Below are 16,507 nucleotides of genomic sequence, written 5' to 3' on the forward strand. Positions count from 1 at the left end.
GAATTATTTTTAGTGCAATACCGTTTTAGACATTTTGGTATATCTACCATATAAATTGTGCAAATAAGTACTACAATAATTTAAAGATATATGCATTCATTTTTTTTGAAAATTTAAGAACTTGTATCAAAAAATTATTTTCTTAAAACAGCAATGGATTTAAAAAGACAATATAAATCACTGTGTACACTGTATTGTACAAACATCATACAGCCTTGCTATTGGATATCTTTAGTCTCTTTAATATAAATTACAAAATATTAAAAGTGTTAGGGGTTAAAAACATCCATGGTTAAATATTAGGAAGTGAGTCCGGATTACAGAACCTGCGTCTTAACTATGTGCTATGTTTCGAGATTAAATATTATTTTTCAAATGGTAATTTTCAAACTATTATTCAACATACAAAACATACAGCTCTGGAGAAGTTCTTCCTAGCATAGAACTAGTTAATAAGACATAGAATATTTAATTTCACACATGAAGCAGGAAGGTACAGATAATAAGCATTATATTCCATCAGAAAACAAACCTTAAGGAAATAGTTGTTATTGTTATTGCAGTTGCCAGACACTCCTTGCAATTCAGCCACAGTGTTCTAAAATAGTCGACAATAAAAATTAAAGAAGGCTTTTTCCCCACTAAAGAGAGCAGCCTAATGAGAAAAGATAAAAAAGTACACTGAATTTCCGGTGCCTGCTGTAACATACACTTTTGAGAACTAAGAGAATGGCCTCACTCTTTGTTTCTCAACATTATAAACACAGTATAAAATCAATTCACATTATTAAAATGCCATCCATAAAAATCGCAATTTCTTGTTCACCCAACACAAGCTGTTTCAACCAGGAACAGCAAACAGCATGAGTCAAATACAATATTATCCCTTTAATGCTTTCACATAAGAATTTTATTCTTGTAAACCTTTTAACACTTACGCAAACCATAGCTTCCATTATTTTTGCCTCTAATTATCACACGTTAACACAAGCCATAAAAGTGCATATCCATGTAGACAGCTGCTCAAAATTGTATTCAACTTTAAAAGATTCTAAAAAATTAACTAATGTTGCATGATCTAGTTATAATGATATTAATTTCCAGCAGTAAAAACAAATTATGAAAGATTAAATTATGTTTTAAGAAAGAGGGCCTCTGTTTCTGGAGTGATAATTAACACTGTGATGAACTACTGCTTAAAGAGACTTTGAAATGCCATCTATAATCTAAGACTTTGAAATGTAATAAATATTATATGTTAAGAGGATATATAAAGAAGCAAAAGCAAAATAACCATATAATTTTTAAAGTGCATGTAAAATAGCTCATTTTAATGTGAACGGCCATGTGTATTTTCTCACTCAAAAAAAGTGGTAGAGTACCAGTTCACACTTTGTCCAGTCTGAGCACACAGCATTTCACATTACAAAATGCTTTTTGATAGAAACAGATATCCAAAATATATATACATGACCCACAGAACACAAAACATATACCAGAATTATATCATTCCACCACTCTAAGGCTAAACATTGATTGTTATGGAATATGACAGGAGATTTAATTCGTTATTGAAAATTAAAATCTAGTTGAAAAAATTTACCATACCCCCATAATTTCATAGGATAGTGTTGACTGTCTGAAGGGTTTACTGAAATCCTCCACGGTTACCTTTCAGATTGTTTAAAAATAGAAAGAAAGGGAGGAAGAAAGGAAAATGGAAGGAAGGAAGGAAGGAAGGAAGGAAGGAAGGAAGGAAGGAAGGAAGGAAGGAAGGAAGGAAGGAAGAAAGGAAGGAAGGAAGAAAAGAAGGAAGGAAAGAAGGAAGGAATGGAGGGAGGGAAGAGGGGAGGGAGGGAGGAAGGAGGGAGGGAAGGAAACAATTCTATTAGATCCAGAAATGCAATCACTAATAATAGATCTACATGTAAAATGTTTCAATTGTTCAGATTATATCTCCCTCTTCTTTATAGGATCTTTCCTTTTCTTCTTCAGCCTTTAGGCAGAAACATTTTAACTTTTTTGGTTTTTTCATCAGAATGTTTAACAGAGTGGAAAGAAACAGGAATACAAATTAAAATTGAATTGGTTGTTTGCTTATTTGAAACTCTTCTAGTTTAAATACTTGGAGGATAAAAGCCTAGAAAAATGCACACATTTAAGTTGAAATTGGAGATTATCTATATATTTTAAATTCTTTTGGAGTATGGCTTATAATTTCCGAAAGCATTAAAACATATATCTAAGCACACACAATACATGATAAAGTATTCTTAATCCTAAATATGGTTCTTATAGAAGACCACTGTACTTTTACAGTTTCAAGATATATTTCTCACGTTGCAATGTTTTCCCTGTAGGCAATTCAAGCAAGCAACTCTCCTCTGTCAATGTGACAAGTTTCAAGTTAGAATCAACTTTGGATGATTTGACCCCAACCAGAAGCTATCTATCCTTCAGCAGACATTGCACATCTGAGTGCTGGCTCTGGAAATTACTTGGATGATCTTGGTTGTTCTGCATTGAATTAGAGGCTTTCCTGGTTGGCTCAGGGAATGTCACAGGGAATACTATCAAATAAAAATGATTCTAACTTTGAAATCTAAAGATGGTTCTACAACTGATAAGAAAAGTGAGAAACCAAGTGACTGATTACACAATTCAGGATTAATAAAGGTATGTACATCAATAAACTGCTGAAGTGCATATAAAATTAACTAAATTATTCAAGGACTATTTATTTACCCATTGGATAATTAGTTCTTCTTATTTCTATTATGTCTCTTGTACATTTTACTTTCTATGACTAGGGAGAGGGCTACTAATAAAAAATAGGAATATAACTCAAATCGATGTAAAAATATTTGGTAAAATTAGTCGAAAATGAATTTAAGTCAAATAGATAAAATGTTTGTAAAAGAGTGCCTTTTCATCCTTTTTACAGCTTTCATCACTCCTATGCACAGAAAATTAACGGTTGATTGCAGCTGGGCATATTTTGGTGAGGCAGTATGTATGTACCACACAAGAAAGAGAGAAACAAGTCAGAGAGGAACATGAGAGAGACAGGAGAAAGCTCACTGACCATTTCAATGAAGCGAAGACTACTTGGGGTAGCATAGCACCTGATTTCTATTTCTACAACTTACAGACAGAAGAAAACGTTTAACTTAGCTAAACTCTATCTTTTTGTAAAATATTTGTACTCTCCATTATTCTTCCCTTTAAGCCCTACCTTCACAGGATACTTTGATGGATTAAGTACTTGCCTAAAGGAAAAAAAATTATCCAAGTATTTGATTCCCCTACTATTAGAAATACAGAACAAAGAATCACAGAACCTAAGTATTACAAGAAACTGCATCACCCAAAACAGGAATCCTCTTTCCAACATCTCTTGTTACCGAGTTTTTCTGTGTGTGCCTGAACACAGACAGAAGCGCCATTAGTCTACCCCATTCAAAAACGGCAGTGTGGCAGTGTCCAGGCTCTGGAGCCAGGAACACCCTATTATTCCCATTCTAAATTTGCCAACTATTAGCTGGACCACTAGAAAAAGGGTCAGTTGCTGCATTTCTAGGGAAAAAAAGGTCTTTTCTGTTTGTTATAAAGATTACATAAAATCATGTGGGAAAGGCAATTTGCGAGGTACTTCTCACTGAATGTTTATTTACCCACCTTCAGCCTGAAAATATCCTCTCAGGTGATAATCAACTCTGCCTTCCTTACAAAAACAGGCCAAAAGAAAAAAATCCATATGATGTTCTCCTAAGTATAAATGCTGGAAGGAATTTAGAAATTTAGAGATGGAGCCCAATCTCTGTGCTTTAAAAGACAGAGACACTGAGGCCCCCAGAGGCAGGAAAAATTGGCCTCCTCACCTCCCACCACTTGACGTCATCCATACTCCCCTGAACCTCAGATCCTTTCTAGCATAGTAAGCAGGTAAAAACCAAACCCGCAGAGAATGATGGTACCATCCTAACATAGGCTTGCAGCCAGAGCAAATCGGTGTCTAAGAGAAAACCCAAAATACTAGCACAGAGAACTGGAAACTAAAAAATAGGAAAGAAGTTCAAGTATTGGAGGAAATCGCTTTTTCAGTTTCTAAATCCAAGATAACATTTTCATATATAATATTTCAGTACAAAGAAAAATTCTCGCCATCTCGAACTCTGCAAGTGAAACACTACCATCAACTAAATAGAAACTAACTCATTCATGTAAAAACTTTCTCATGTTTACTCTTTGATCCAAAGTGAACTGATGTACTGTTTTAAATTTCCTACTGTAACAAATGGAGAATACATCCTCATTATACTACAAACACATGAAAAATTAATATACATTTGGGTTAAACCTTCCAGACTAAAAATACATGAAACATATTTGAATGTCTGTTTATTAATCTTCTTGGCTAGAAACTACATCTTGGCTAGAAACCAAAAAGGTTCTGGACGAAGAATATACACAGAGGAGCAGAGGATGAACACAGGAAGTTGCATTGTCCTTATATCAGCTGGTATAAAGCATATTTATTTTACCTGAAAACTTACCATGGTTATAGAGCATGAACTACGACAGCTAAATCGCTGATGGATCTTTTGACATGCCAAAATGAAACACGTGCATGTTTAAAATAAAGCATATTGTCCCAGTCTATCGATGTATGTTTGGCATTTACATTAGAAATAGACCAGCATCTGTATTACATTACAAAACACAAGGGTTCCGGACAGCCGTTTTCACTTGGGGGTTAGCTTCTATTCATTCACTTGATCTTCCACAGAGAACAGAATGCAAAATTATTCCAATATGTATCTACTCTATGGAATACGTGCTGGAGGAAAACCTTTGTCCTGTGTTATGTTAGCACAAATCACAGTGAGCAGATCCAAAAAACTTTCTCTTCCTGGAAAAAAGAAAAGCCTGAAAACACTTAGCAACGTTAAATACTTTTCTCTGTATGTTTGTGTGTTTTGTTCACCCAAAATCTTTACTGATTTTTTTGAAAAAAGCATTATATACTTACTGTAGAAAATCTGGGACAAAATGAAAGAAACATAAAGCAGAGAGAGAAAAATCACCTAATTCCAACAATGAAGACAGCTGCTATTCACATTTTGGTGTTTTTACCCTTTTTTGTTTCAATGAATTTCTTTTAAAAGTGTGGTAAAAGATGACTGATTTGATTCCCGAAGTTTTCATACGGTAAATAGGATACTATTACTTGACTCACAAATGAGTAACAAATGCAAGTGATATTTTTCTTTTCCTGAGGTTGAATGTAGACGCATTCTCCTTGAGAAACTGCAAAGAACCTGTCATACTGTTCTACAATAGAGAGAGTTTTATAAAGTAGGAATGCAGTGAGAAGAAAAGCAGGAAGGAGAACGTTTGCAAGGGCTCTGTACCTCATCGTCATCAGCGTCATACTGGGCGTAGTGCTGCTCCAGCAGCTCTCTCTGGCGCCTTTCCTGTTCCAGCGTCTGGCTTATCAACTGGGCAACCTCACTCACTTGGCCTGGTTTTTCTCGCCCAATAACAAATCTATTGGAAGGGTAAAGAAAACGAATACAGTTAGACTCTCCAGTGAAAAGGAGTGCTAAGAAAAGTAACCATGCGTGATAATATCTCATCAGCATCCATCAAGTCTCAAGCAAACAAACAAACAAACAAAAAAACCCACAAAAAAACCAGTATCACCTATATACTTGAAATGGCAGGCCTGGGTGGCAGGAGAGGTTAGCTGAGCTATTAGAGTGATTTTTGCAGACACAGTCCAAAGGAAAAGAAAGGAAAAAAGCAAAGGATCATAAAAAAATTATTACCTTGGGAGAAGACAAAACAGATGTAACACATTCTACAGAACTTTACACAGTTTTGATGCCCTACATATGGAAGCAAACTCATAATTTCCTGTACCATTGAACTTAAGAATCATTTCCATAATGTCCTCTTTATAATGCAAAAACTGCTTCAAAGTTTTTGAGGTACTATATATATATATATGTATATATATATATACATATATATATATATATATATATATATATATATAGAGAGAGAGAGAGAGAGAGAGAGAGGCAATAAATTTTGCTAAGTTATTGTAACTTTGGAGATAAGAAAAATGGGGGAAACAAATGTACTTGTTTTGGCTTAAAACTGAAAATTTTTTTTTAAAAAAGGAGAAGTAGTGAATTAATTCACTTCTTTTGGAGAAAGAGATGGTATGAGGGGTGTGGCTTCACATATTAAAGGAACTATGGGAAATATCTGTTGATATTAATTCCTGAAAGGAAAAAAGGTATAAAGAAAAAAACAAGGAAGCCATTTATTGCAAGCTACAGGCACATATCATATATCCTCAGTAATACGGTGTTTTGCTTAACATACGAATATTCACTTAACGTCTTTTCACACCACTATATCGTCCTATTTGTCTAAAAGTACAAATAATATATCTCCATGATATAATTTCTATATATATATGATTTAACATCATTATTTTGGATGTGACTCTTTGTTGTTTTATACTTAATTGATGCTTTCCTATGATTATAATATATTGCTGTATTTTAAATGAAATACTTAAGCATTCAATGTACAAATACCCTAAAGGTCCAAATTTTTATACTTAGATGTTAGTAATTGTCTTTTTATAAATATTTTTATTAAGTTTCAAACAGGACTTAACTTTGATATTACGTGTGGAGGTTCATTTAACATTTGAGTTATTTTTTCTTTGGGAATCAACTAAAAGTAGAATTTGTAAATACTAAAATGTTCATCTTTATTCAGGTATAATTCACACACAATACAGTACATCTATTTTAAATGTATAGATCAATAAGTCTGACAAATGTATAAACCTGGAATCACCACATCAATAAAGATATAGAACATTTCCATCAACCCAAAATATACTATTTCCCTTTCCAATGAATCATCTTCACTTTGGGCCATATTAGATTTCACTTTTCTAAAGTTTAATATAAATGGAATCATACAGTGTTTGACTTCTTTGGCTCATTATAATGTTTTGGAGATTTATCCATGTTGTTTCAAGCATTAGTAATTTGTTCCTTTTTATCACTGAATAGTATTTCATTGTATCAGATGTACTATATTTGGTTTATTTACTTCTTCTACTGAGAGGTATTTGGATTGGATTTTGTATATTATGAGTAAACTTACTATAAACATTTGAGTGCAGTCTTCCTAGGGACATAAATTTTCATTTCTCTTAGTCAAATAACTAATAGTGGAATTGATGTCATATGTCAAGTGTACATTTAACTTTTAAAGAAATCGCCAAATTGTTTTTCAAAGTGGTGGTACTGCTTTGCATTACTAGCAATGCATGAAAGTTGAGAAGCTACTTTACTTCTCACCATCACTTTTCATAGTTTGTTAAACTTCTATTTCATGTTTTCTCAAGTTATTATAAGTGGTACTGACCTTTAAATTTCAGTTTCTAATTGTTGCTAGAGTATAGAAATACAATTGATTTTTGAATACTGGCTTTGTATTCTGAGACCTTGTTAAACTCCTTTATTAATCATAGTAGTTTTTTTTTATACACTCCTTAGAATTTCCTATATAAAAGATCATATCCACTATGAAGAAAGACATTTTTTCCTTCCTTTCCTAGCTATATATTTATTTGCTTGTTTGTTTACCTATTTACTTACTGCTTTATTGCACTAAGACTTCTAGTATGTTAAAAAGAGGGTGTAAGAGTAGACATCTTTGCTTTGTTTCCTATGATTCTAGAATATGAGCTCTGAATTTCCTAGAGATACAGAGTGATTTCATTTGGAGATATTCTAGTTTCTATGATGGAAGAAACATAAAGTCTTTAATGTGCCCAACTAATCTAAAGAAATAACTATCTTGAATTCATTATATTTTTGGCAACAAGCAAAAGTAAGAAATCAGGTCTAGGAATACAAATATAAAGTAATTAAGAAACTCATATCCTGGGGGATGGTAGATTTAGTAGAACGTAGATTGATTTTTTATCTTTCTTTCAATCCATAATAGAGTGGGACTTAAGGGAGTATCATTTATCTACAATAAAGTTGACAAGAGATAGAAGGAAGCAATTAATGTACAAAAATGCATATTAATCAAACACAGTAGCCAAGCTCAAGGTAAATTACAATTCACATTCATTTAAGGCATAAATTCTTTAAACTCATTTGAGGATTACATTGTCAGATCTTTTAGTTTAACAGCTTCCCCTAAGAATGGAGAAGTTTCTTTCCTCTGTAAGGCAAGTATTTAAAGTTACTCTGAACACAATTCAGGGAGAGAAAAAGATTTGGTCCACTTGCCAAATAGTTGAAACCATTGCTGTTGATTTTAAAGATGATTGAAGGAATCTTAAGAAAGATCTTGTGAGAAATTTTAAAGCAGAAAATTATTTTTTAGTCTAAATTATATAGTAATAAATTATGTAATTACATAATTAATCAAAATTCCCGTGTGATGTGCTGGGAAACATGATCAAAACGTGATCCCTAATTCCAAACCAGAATTATTTATAGATGCTAAAACTAAAAGGAATGAATGCATACAATCAAAGTCTCAGAGGAAATAAGAATTGTTCCATATTGCATAAGAAACTAGCATTTTAAATCATGAAGGCATGGTTGCTCAAAATCACAGCTTGGCTTTCTTTATGAATTTATCCCTACAATTTAACATTATTCACTATTTGTACAATATCAATTCATATTCAATATCACTTCACAGATGACACAGAAGTGATTAGTAATTGCATATAAAATAGACAATTCATCTCATGAAATATACTCACTTTTAAAAGTGTTGTGTTAAAGTACACATCTCTTCATTCAGGGAGGTATTTTGTGTAGCGTTATAGCACCCAACTGCACACACCTTTAAAGTCTTGTCATCCAGTATAATTTATAGTACATATTTTCAATAATATAATGTCATCCTGATGAGTATGGTCCAGAAGAAAAACACCCAGAACTGGAACTAAACTAATCTCTCTGTCTTATTTCCTCATGTTAAAATTAATATCTGCTCCATAGGTCTAAAGGAGTGGTAAAAGAATAAAATGTGGTATAGACATGAAATGACTTGATATCACTATTATTATTATTATAACAAAACTGATAAAATCTCCCATTTGAAAAAATGTATAACCTTCAAATTACCTTTCTATATGTTCTTAAATGTTTGGTCCATGTTTAAGCAGTCTTTACAAATACATCCTACAACAGTATATGTACAATACATATAGAATTTAGTAGAAAAAGTAAAATTTAAAGTAAGGTTATTTATTTCAATTATGGATTCACCGTATGTTATTCTGTGATAGTATAACTTAAGGGTTAAAATGGTCTGTAAAAGCAACAAATGGCTTTAATAGGACAAGTTCACTGAAACTTGATTTACTGGCTCTGTGATCTTGAATATTAATATTTCTAATCGTTCATTTCCATACTTGTAAAATAAATATAAAAATTTAACAAATAAATATTATATAATCCATAAAAAAAGCTTCACTAATTACCTCGTGCCTAGTGTTTAGTCAATGTTTGCTGTTGTTTTTATCTAGATAATGTATTAATATCTAGATAGGGTTGAGTGCATTTAAAAGTACTGTCTGTACACACTATTCCAATTACCTCTTTTTTGAATCACACTAGTTTTGAAAACAGAGTAGGCTTTTGTGAGTCAACCACAGAGAAAAAATAAAATCCTCGTACTAAAGTATATTCTGAACATGTTAATTTCAGTTACTGTTGAAATATAAAAGTATGGATTACTGATCACTTTAAATTGAATTTTAAAATCTTCAAAAATATAACAATTTGCAACAATCAGTCCCTCTAAATATATGTGATGAAATCACCAATATTTATACACAATTGATTTGTAGTTTAGACATATCTCCAACTGAAATGACATATATGTAGTCAACTCAGCCTTTTTCTAAACAAAGATTTTTTTTTTTAAGAAAAAAATATTTTTTCTTGTTACTTTCTAAAAATTTTGATTCTACAAAGAACGGTGTGATCTTTTTGTTTTTTCACTATAAAGAATGAGGTAACAGAAACCAAACTGTAGTGGATATTTAAATTTAAAAAAACAAAAAGTATTTTCTAAGGTTATGAGTGACATATAATGGCAATACTAAGACTAAAATATACAATTAAGGTTTACGTTTTTAGCATGCCTTGTTTCTAGTATTTAAAATAATCACCCTGTTTTAGTGTGAGTTATTTCACCAAGAACTGCTCCCTCTCACCTCGTGCTGAGCTACAATAGGTAAAGGCAGATAAATCAGTTTTTCCTTTTCTTTTCATCTATTATCAGAGCAAGCAATGTCCATGTACTGTCCTTTGGAGTTTAGATGACAAGATTATATGGAATTCATTTAATTAGTTTATTGAGTTCTTTGGTAAGCTGTCAAACGAAAAATAAACAACTATCCTCATAAAATGGCATTTACAATTTGCTTAAATGAAGACATAAAGATCCTTCATGAAAAGAAAAAAAGATCCTTCATGTTCTGTGTGAATCATGTGAGAGATTATGTTGAACAATGCTTTATGAGTGTCCTGTTTTTCGGACAAGTTATTCCCATAAAAGTGATAGTCATAATGACACTTAATGTCAAAATTTAAAAATTCTCAAGGCAGACTTAATCTAGTCTAAAACAGGAAAAGCTATACCACAATATAGTTTTTAGTTCTTATACAACAAATTCTTTCATTCAAATATCTTTAAACAAATATGTGTTACATGCACATCAAAACCTGAATGATATATCTTTAAAAAACAACAACAAATAGCTGCACAAGACCGACTCTCCTTATACAGTACATGGGCCTTGGATCACAAGATCACGTGGTATTTTTAAACATTTCTATAAAAAGTATCTCATTTTTCCTATGTTTGATCACATTTTATGGCCTTATACTGAACTCGATAGCTTTTTAAATATTTCACTCAATTCTACTGGAGCAAGAGGTGGTAAATGTATATCCAGCCACTTTCACTGAAATTTGCTGATAGTATTTAAAAGTTAAAGTCCTACACAAACCAAGCTTTTGACTCTTTCTTGTACTTGCGCACTCTTACATATTTTTCCTTTCTATACTGGGAGCTAGATGAATATGACATACTACACAGTTAACATATGAAAAGTATAAAATTCATCTAGAAAAACATTTGCTTTAAAAAGCTAGACCTGTAGTATGTAGACTTGAAATATTTAAATTTAATTGTAAGCATTAGTTCTTTGAAATGAATTTTATGTCCAACCCAATACTAAGTATAAGAACATTTTTCTTCACTATATTTCAATGTAAAACAAAAGTACAAGACAAAGTACAGTCACATGCCATATAATGACATTTCAGCCAATGATGGACTACATATACAACGGTGGTACCATAATTACAATGGGCTGAAAAATTTCTATGGCCTAGTGATGTCATAACTGTTACAATGCTATAGTGCGATGCCTTATTCGCATGTTTTTGGTGATGCTAGTGTTTAGTGTTTATAAAGTCTACAGTAGTGACAGTCATGTCCAAGGCCTTCAAGTTCACTCACCACTCCCTCACTGACTCACCCAGAGCAACTTCCAGTCCGGCAAGCTCCACTCATGGTAAGGGCCCCATATAAGTGTACCATTTTTTATTGTTTGTACCATATTTTGACTGTAACTTTTCTGTGTTTAGATATGTTTAGATACACAGATACCATTGTGTTACAATTGCCTCCAGTATTCGGTACAGCGAATGCTGTACAGGCCTGTGGCCTAGGAGCAGAGGGCTAGACCATACAGCCTAGGTGTGTGGCAGGCTGGACCATCTAGGTTTGTATAGGTGTACTCTTATGATGTTTGCACAACAAAATTGCTTAATGAGGCATAGCCCCATCATTAAGGAACACGTGACTGCAGTTGAATTCTTTATGAAAGAAACATTGTTTAACACATTCTACTGCAAGGACTATGTGCTATGTGATAGGTATACACTTAAGTGATGTTTTCAAAAATGGTACATCCTGTCAAGAAATGATAATTCTCTATCTAAAAGTTTGATGTCTCAGGTTTAAATATTTAGGCAGATAAACATTTAAAAAGAAATTTTTTAAATGTTAATCTGTATATATTGACACCAGAAAATGTTTCATTAAGCCCAAGTCCTCTTTAGTTATTTGAAATCTCCACTGTCTTCAGTCTTCTTTCTATCATTAGTGACTGTTGACTGTTCTCATATATAACGTGTTTCCCCGAAAATAAGACCCGGTCTTATATTAATTTTTGCTCCAAAAGACGCATTAGGGCATATTTTCAGAGGATGTCTTGTTTTTTCATGTACAACAATCTATATTTATTCAAATACAGTCATGTCATCTTTTTCTGGAACATCGTCATAATGTACTAAATGTGTCCATCTAGGTGACGATCTTAACTGGGGTTTATTTTTGGGGAAACAAGATACAAGATTAAAAAGGTCTACTATCCATCCATGGTCCCAAATCCATAGTGGCTGCTCCTCGTGTCTGTGGGCAAGGGGACAGTCTAATGAATAATGCAAACACAAAATCCACAAGGACTGATGATTTCCATAAATGTAGCAATCCCTTCACTGCCCTCAATTACATAACACTCAATATTATGCAGAATCATGAAATCACTTTGATAAAAAGTGAAAAATCTCAATTTCCCCTGGTGTTGTAACGGCAACAACTTTAACTGTTATTAAAATGATGTGAATGAAGTGAAAACATTTCAAGATTTAATGCATTTCAAACAGAAATCTCAGCTATACCAATGATTGTAAGTGAAAATTAAAAAACAAAACAAAAACCTATATTAAGAAATTACATGTCCAGGTGTGAATCCAAAATAAACATGTATATCTATAAAAAAACTCACCTATCATTCATTCAAATTTTCTTTTCAATATGATAACTTCTTCAAAAAAGGATAGATAGGTATTTAAGACCCTCAGGTTAATTTATTTTCTGTTGTGTGTAAACACAATTCCTGTAACAGTCTGACCTTCTCAAGTGGTGTATGGCTCAATATCAAAAAGTCATTAAATACAGGCTAGGAATAAAAGCATGATGAATAATAATTACTGATCGTAAGTAGCAGATAAACTTTAGTGTCAGTGGTGTTGAGGAGCAAACATATTAGAAATTTCTTATATTGAAGCACGATCTCGCTCTATAACATCCCTTTCCTATAACTGCCATCCATCAGTACTAGGAAGGCCGTCTGGAGTTTAAAAGAATACCTAATCCTTTTTCCAGAGTTCACTCTTTCAAATGCTTCACAGGTGTGTTACCATGTAGTTTTACAGTTTTCTATATTTTAGGCAAAAGTTTGCAGAATCTTTTACTTTTATATATAGAAGGAAACATGTTTAGATTTTTCACCATTCTGGTCAATCTCTCCCAAGCAGTCTCAAAATTTTCAGGATTCTTCTTAAGATAAGGTACGCAACATTAAATAAATTATATTCTGGCATAACACTAATCCGTCTGCCTGTCTGTCTATCCATCTGTCCATCTGTCCATCCATCCATTGAACTAGTTAATGATTACTATATAATAAGCAGTGATCTCTGACTCCTGATAGTCATGTCTTGTGTAATTCTCTCCCCTTGAGTGTGGGAGGAACTTGTTGACCCACTTTTATCAAATAAAACACAGAACTGATGAAATGTCACTTCAGACATTAGGTTATGGAAAGATGGCAGACTCCATCTTAGGTACTCTCTTGGATCACTCCCTCTGGGGAAATCAGTTTTCATGTTGTGAGGCAGCCCTTTAGAGAGGCTCTCACGGAAAGCTGGGAAGTGGAGCGCAGACACTGTGAGGTAGTAAAAGTTTGTCATTTCAAGTCACTAAACTTTGGGGTAATACGTTATGCAACAATAGGTACATTAACTATGCTAGCCACAGAGAATTCATGAACAAGTCAGGCAAGGATCCACTTAATGCTGTAGACCAAAAAGAACACGAGTTCTTAAAAGTTATACTGCAAATCCATGTTTGACTAAGGACAAGCATCCAGACATAAAGAATTTTATAAGATATATTTTTCTGCTAAAAATATCAATAATAATAAAGTAGTTTTAAAAGTATCCAGTATAGCAAAATCTACATATTGCTCAGGAAATTCATTTGGACTACATCTGCCTTTCTTAAAGAGACTTGGTTCTCCTTTCCAAATCACCATCAATATAATTAGCACGGTGCTTTTTAAGTTTCATTCATTTTATTTTAGAAATCAGTTTTATCAGATCACCTTCATATACAATAAAATCCACCAAAATTAAGCTGTATATGTTTTGACAAATACATATACAGTGATGTACCAAATACAATAACCATAATATAGAACATTTTCGTCACCTAAAAAAATGTTCCCTCTTTCACCTTTGCAGTTTAAATGCAGTGCAAAGACTTTTGTGTCTGGCTTCTTTTATTCAATGTAACAGTTTTGTGAGTCAAATATGATATTGAGTTATATTGGTAGTTCAGTTCTTTGCATGTGCTATTTTGCATTCCCGCTGGCAATGAATGAATGTTAAAGTTGCTGCACATCCTCATCAGTGCATAGTATTATCAGTCTGAGATTTCAGCCATTGAAATCAGTGTGCAGTAAGACCTCACTGTGGATTTAATTTGCATCTCCCCAATGATTAATGATGTTGAGCAGCGTTTCATGTGAGTAACTGTGTATCTTCCTTGCTGAAGTGTCCCTTTAATTGATTTGCACATTTTTAATAGGGTTATATATCTTCTTATTGAACTATAAGAGTTCTTCATATTTTCTAACTAACAGTCTCCTATCAGATAATTGCTTTGCAAATATTCAGTCTTTAGCTTGCTTTTTCATTTTCTTAAGGATACTTATCAAACACGTTTTAAATTTTGATGCAGTTTATTCTATCATTTCTTTGTCTTATATTTCTTGCTTTTGTGTCTTAAAAGATCCCATATTAACCCAAAATCATAAAGATTTTTGCCTGTTTTCAAGGAATTTTATGGTTTCAGCTGTTGCACTTAGGTCTATGATCAATCTTGAGTTAATTTAGACTGTGTAGTAGTACAGACTGTAGGATGAAGGTCAGGTTTGGTTTTTTTTTTTTTTTTTTATTGTGGTTATCCAATTATTCCAGCACCAATTGCTGAAAAGACTATAATTTTCCCCCATTGAATTACCCTAGTGCATTAGTCAAAAATCAATTGTTTATGTCTGTGCAGGTCTATATTGGAATTCCCTATTCTGTCCCATTAATCTATATTTCTATCCTTATGCCTCAACCAGGCTGCTGTGGTTAGTGTGGCTTTTAGGCAGTGAAAGTTCCCCAACTTTGTTCTTGTTAAAAAATGTTAATTTCTACAAAAAACAAAAGGCTACTGAGATTTTCACTGAGATTGTGCTTAATCTGCAGATTTGAAGGAAACTGAAATCTTAACAATATTGAGTATTTGAATCCATAAACATGGTTTATTTCTTCACTCATTTATGTTGTCTTTATTTTCTCTCAGAAGAATTTTGCTGAAGTCTTCAACATATTATGTCAGATTATCCTTAAGTATTTCATGTTTTTGATGTTATCATAAATGTTATTTTAATCTAAATTTTCAATTCTTTGTTGCTGCTAATATATAGAAATAGAAATGATTTCTGTACATCAAACTATCTCCTATAACCTTGTTTGACTCATTCAGTTCTAGTAACATCTTTTGTAGTCCCTTATGATTTTCTACAGAGAAGGCCATGTCGTCTGGGAAAACTTGAGTTTTACTTCCTCTTCAATCTATGTGTTTTCCATTTCTTACTCTTGCTCACTGTACTAGCTATGACCTCTAATGCAATGCTGAATAGAAGTGGTAAAAGTGGACATACTTGCAGTGTCCTTATACTAAGGGGGGGAAGCATTTGGTCCTTCACATTTGGGATTACTGTAGGTTTCACTTAGATGCTAGCTATTACATTGACAAAATTCCCTTGTATTTCAAGTTTCCCAAGAGCTTTTTTTAATCATATCTACTGAAGTGAGCATATGAGCATGTTTTTTTCCATTAGTCTATTAGCATGGAAAATTCCATAGGTTGAATTTTTCAAATACTAAATCAATCATACATTCCAAAGATGTTACTTGGCCATAATTTCTCATCCTTTTTATAAATTACTGACTTCAATCTGCTAAAATTTTATTAAGGATTGTTATAACTATGTTCATGAGGAATATTGGTATGTAATAATTTTTCTTTTAATGTCTTTTTATGATTGTGGTATGATGGCCTCATAAAAGTAGTTGAGATGTGTGTTGCCTTTTCTATATTCTGGAAGAGTTTGCACACATATGATGTTAGTTCTCCCTCTAATATTTGGTAAAATACACTGATGAAACAAACTGGAACGGAAATTTTCATTTCTGGAAAGCTTTAACTCTAAATTCATTTTCATGTATGCACACATTTTTTT

General features: G+C 32.7%; 1 protein-coding gene across 9 annotated transcripts in view; it reads right to left on the reverse strand.

Moving 5' to 3' along the window:
* The window catches only part of PPP1R9A (protein phosphatase 1 regulatory subunit 9A), a 266,446-nt gene that overhangs the window by 85,259 nt on the left and 164,680 nt on the right, over window positions 1-16,507 (reverse strand). For 5 of the 9 annotated variants that reach the window (XM_081080102.1, XM_081080101.1, XM_081080103.1 and 2 more), the window contains 2 exons: window positions 5,415-5,550; window positions 533-598 (listed from right to left, as the gene is read on the reverse strand). In XM_081080102.1, the coding sequence (XP_080936228.1) occupies window positions 533-598; window positions 5,415-5,550 (202 nt within the window). The remainder of the gene's footprint in view (window positions 1-532; window positions 599-5,414; window positions 5,551-16,507) is intronic. The other 4 variants (XM_081080106.1, XM_081080108.1, XM_081080104.1 and 1 more) reach the window with 1 other exon arrangement.

The sequence above is a fragment of the Rhinolophus hipposideros genome (genome assembly GCF_964194185.1).
Source record: "Rhinolophus hipposideros genome assembly, chromosome: 18".
Lineage (NCBI taxonomy): Eukaryota > Metazoa > Chordata > Mammalia > Chiroptera > Rhinolophidae > Rhinolophus > Rhinolophus hipposideros.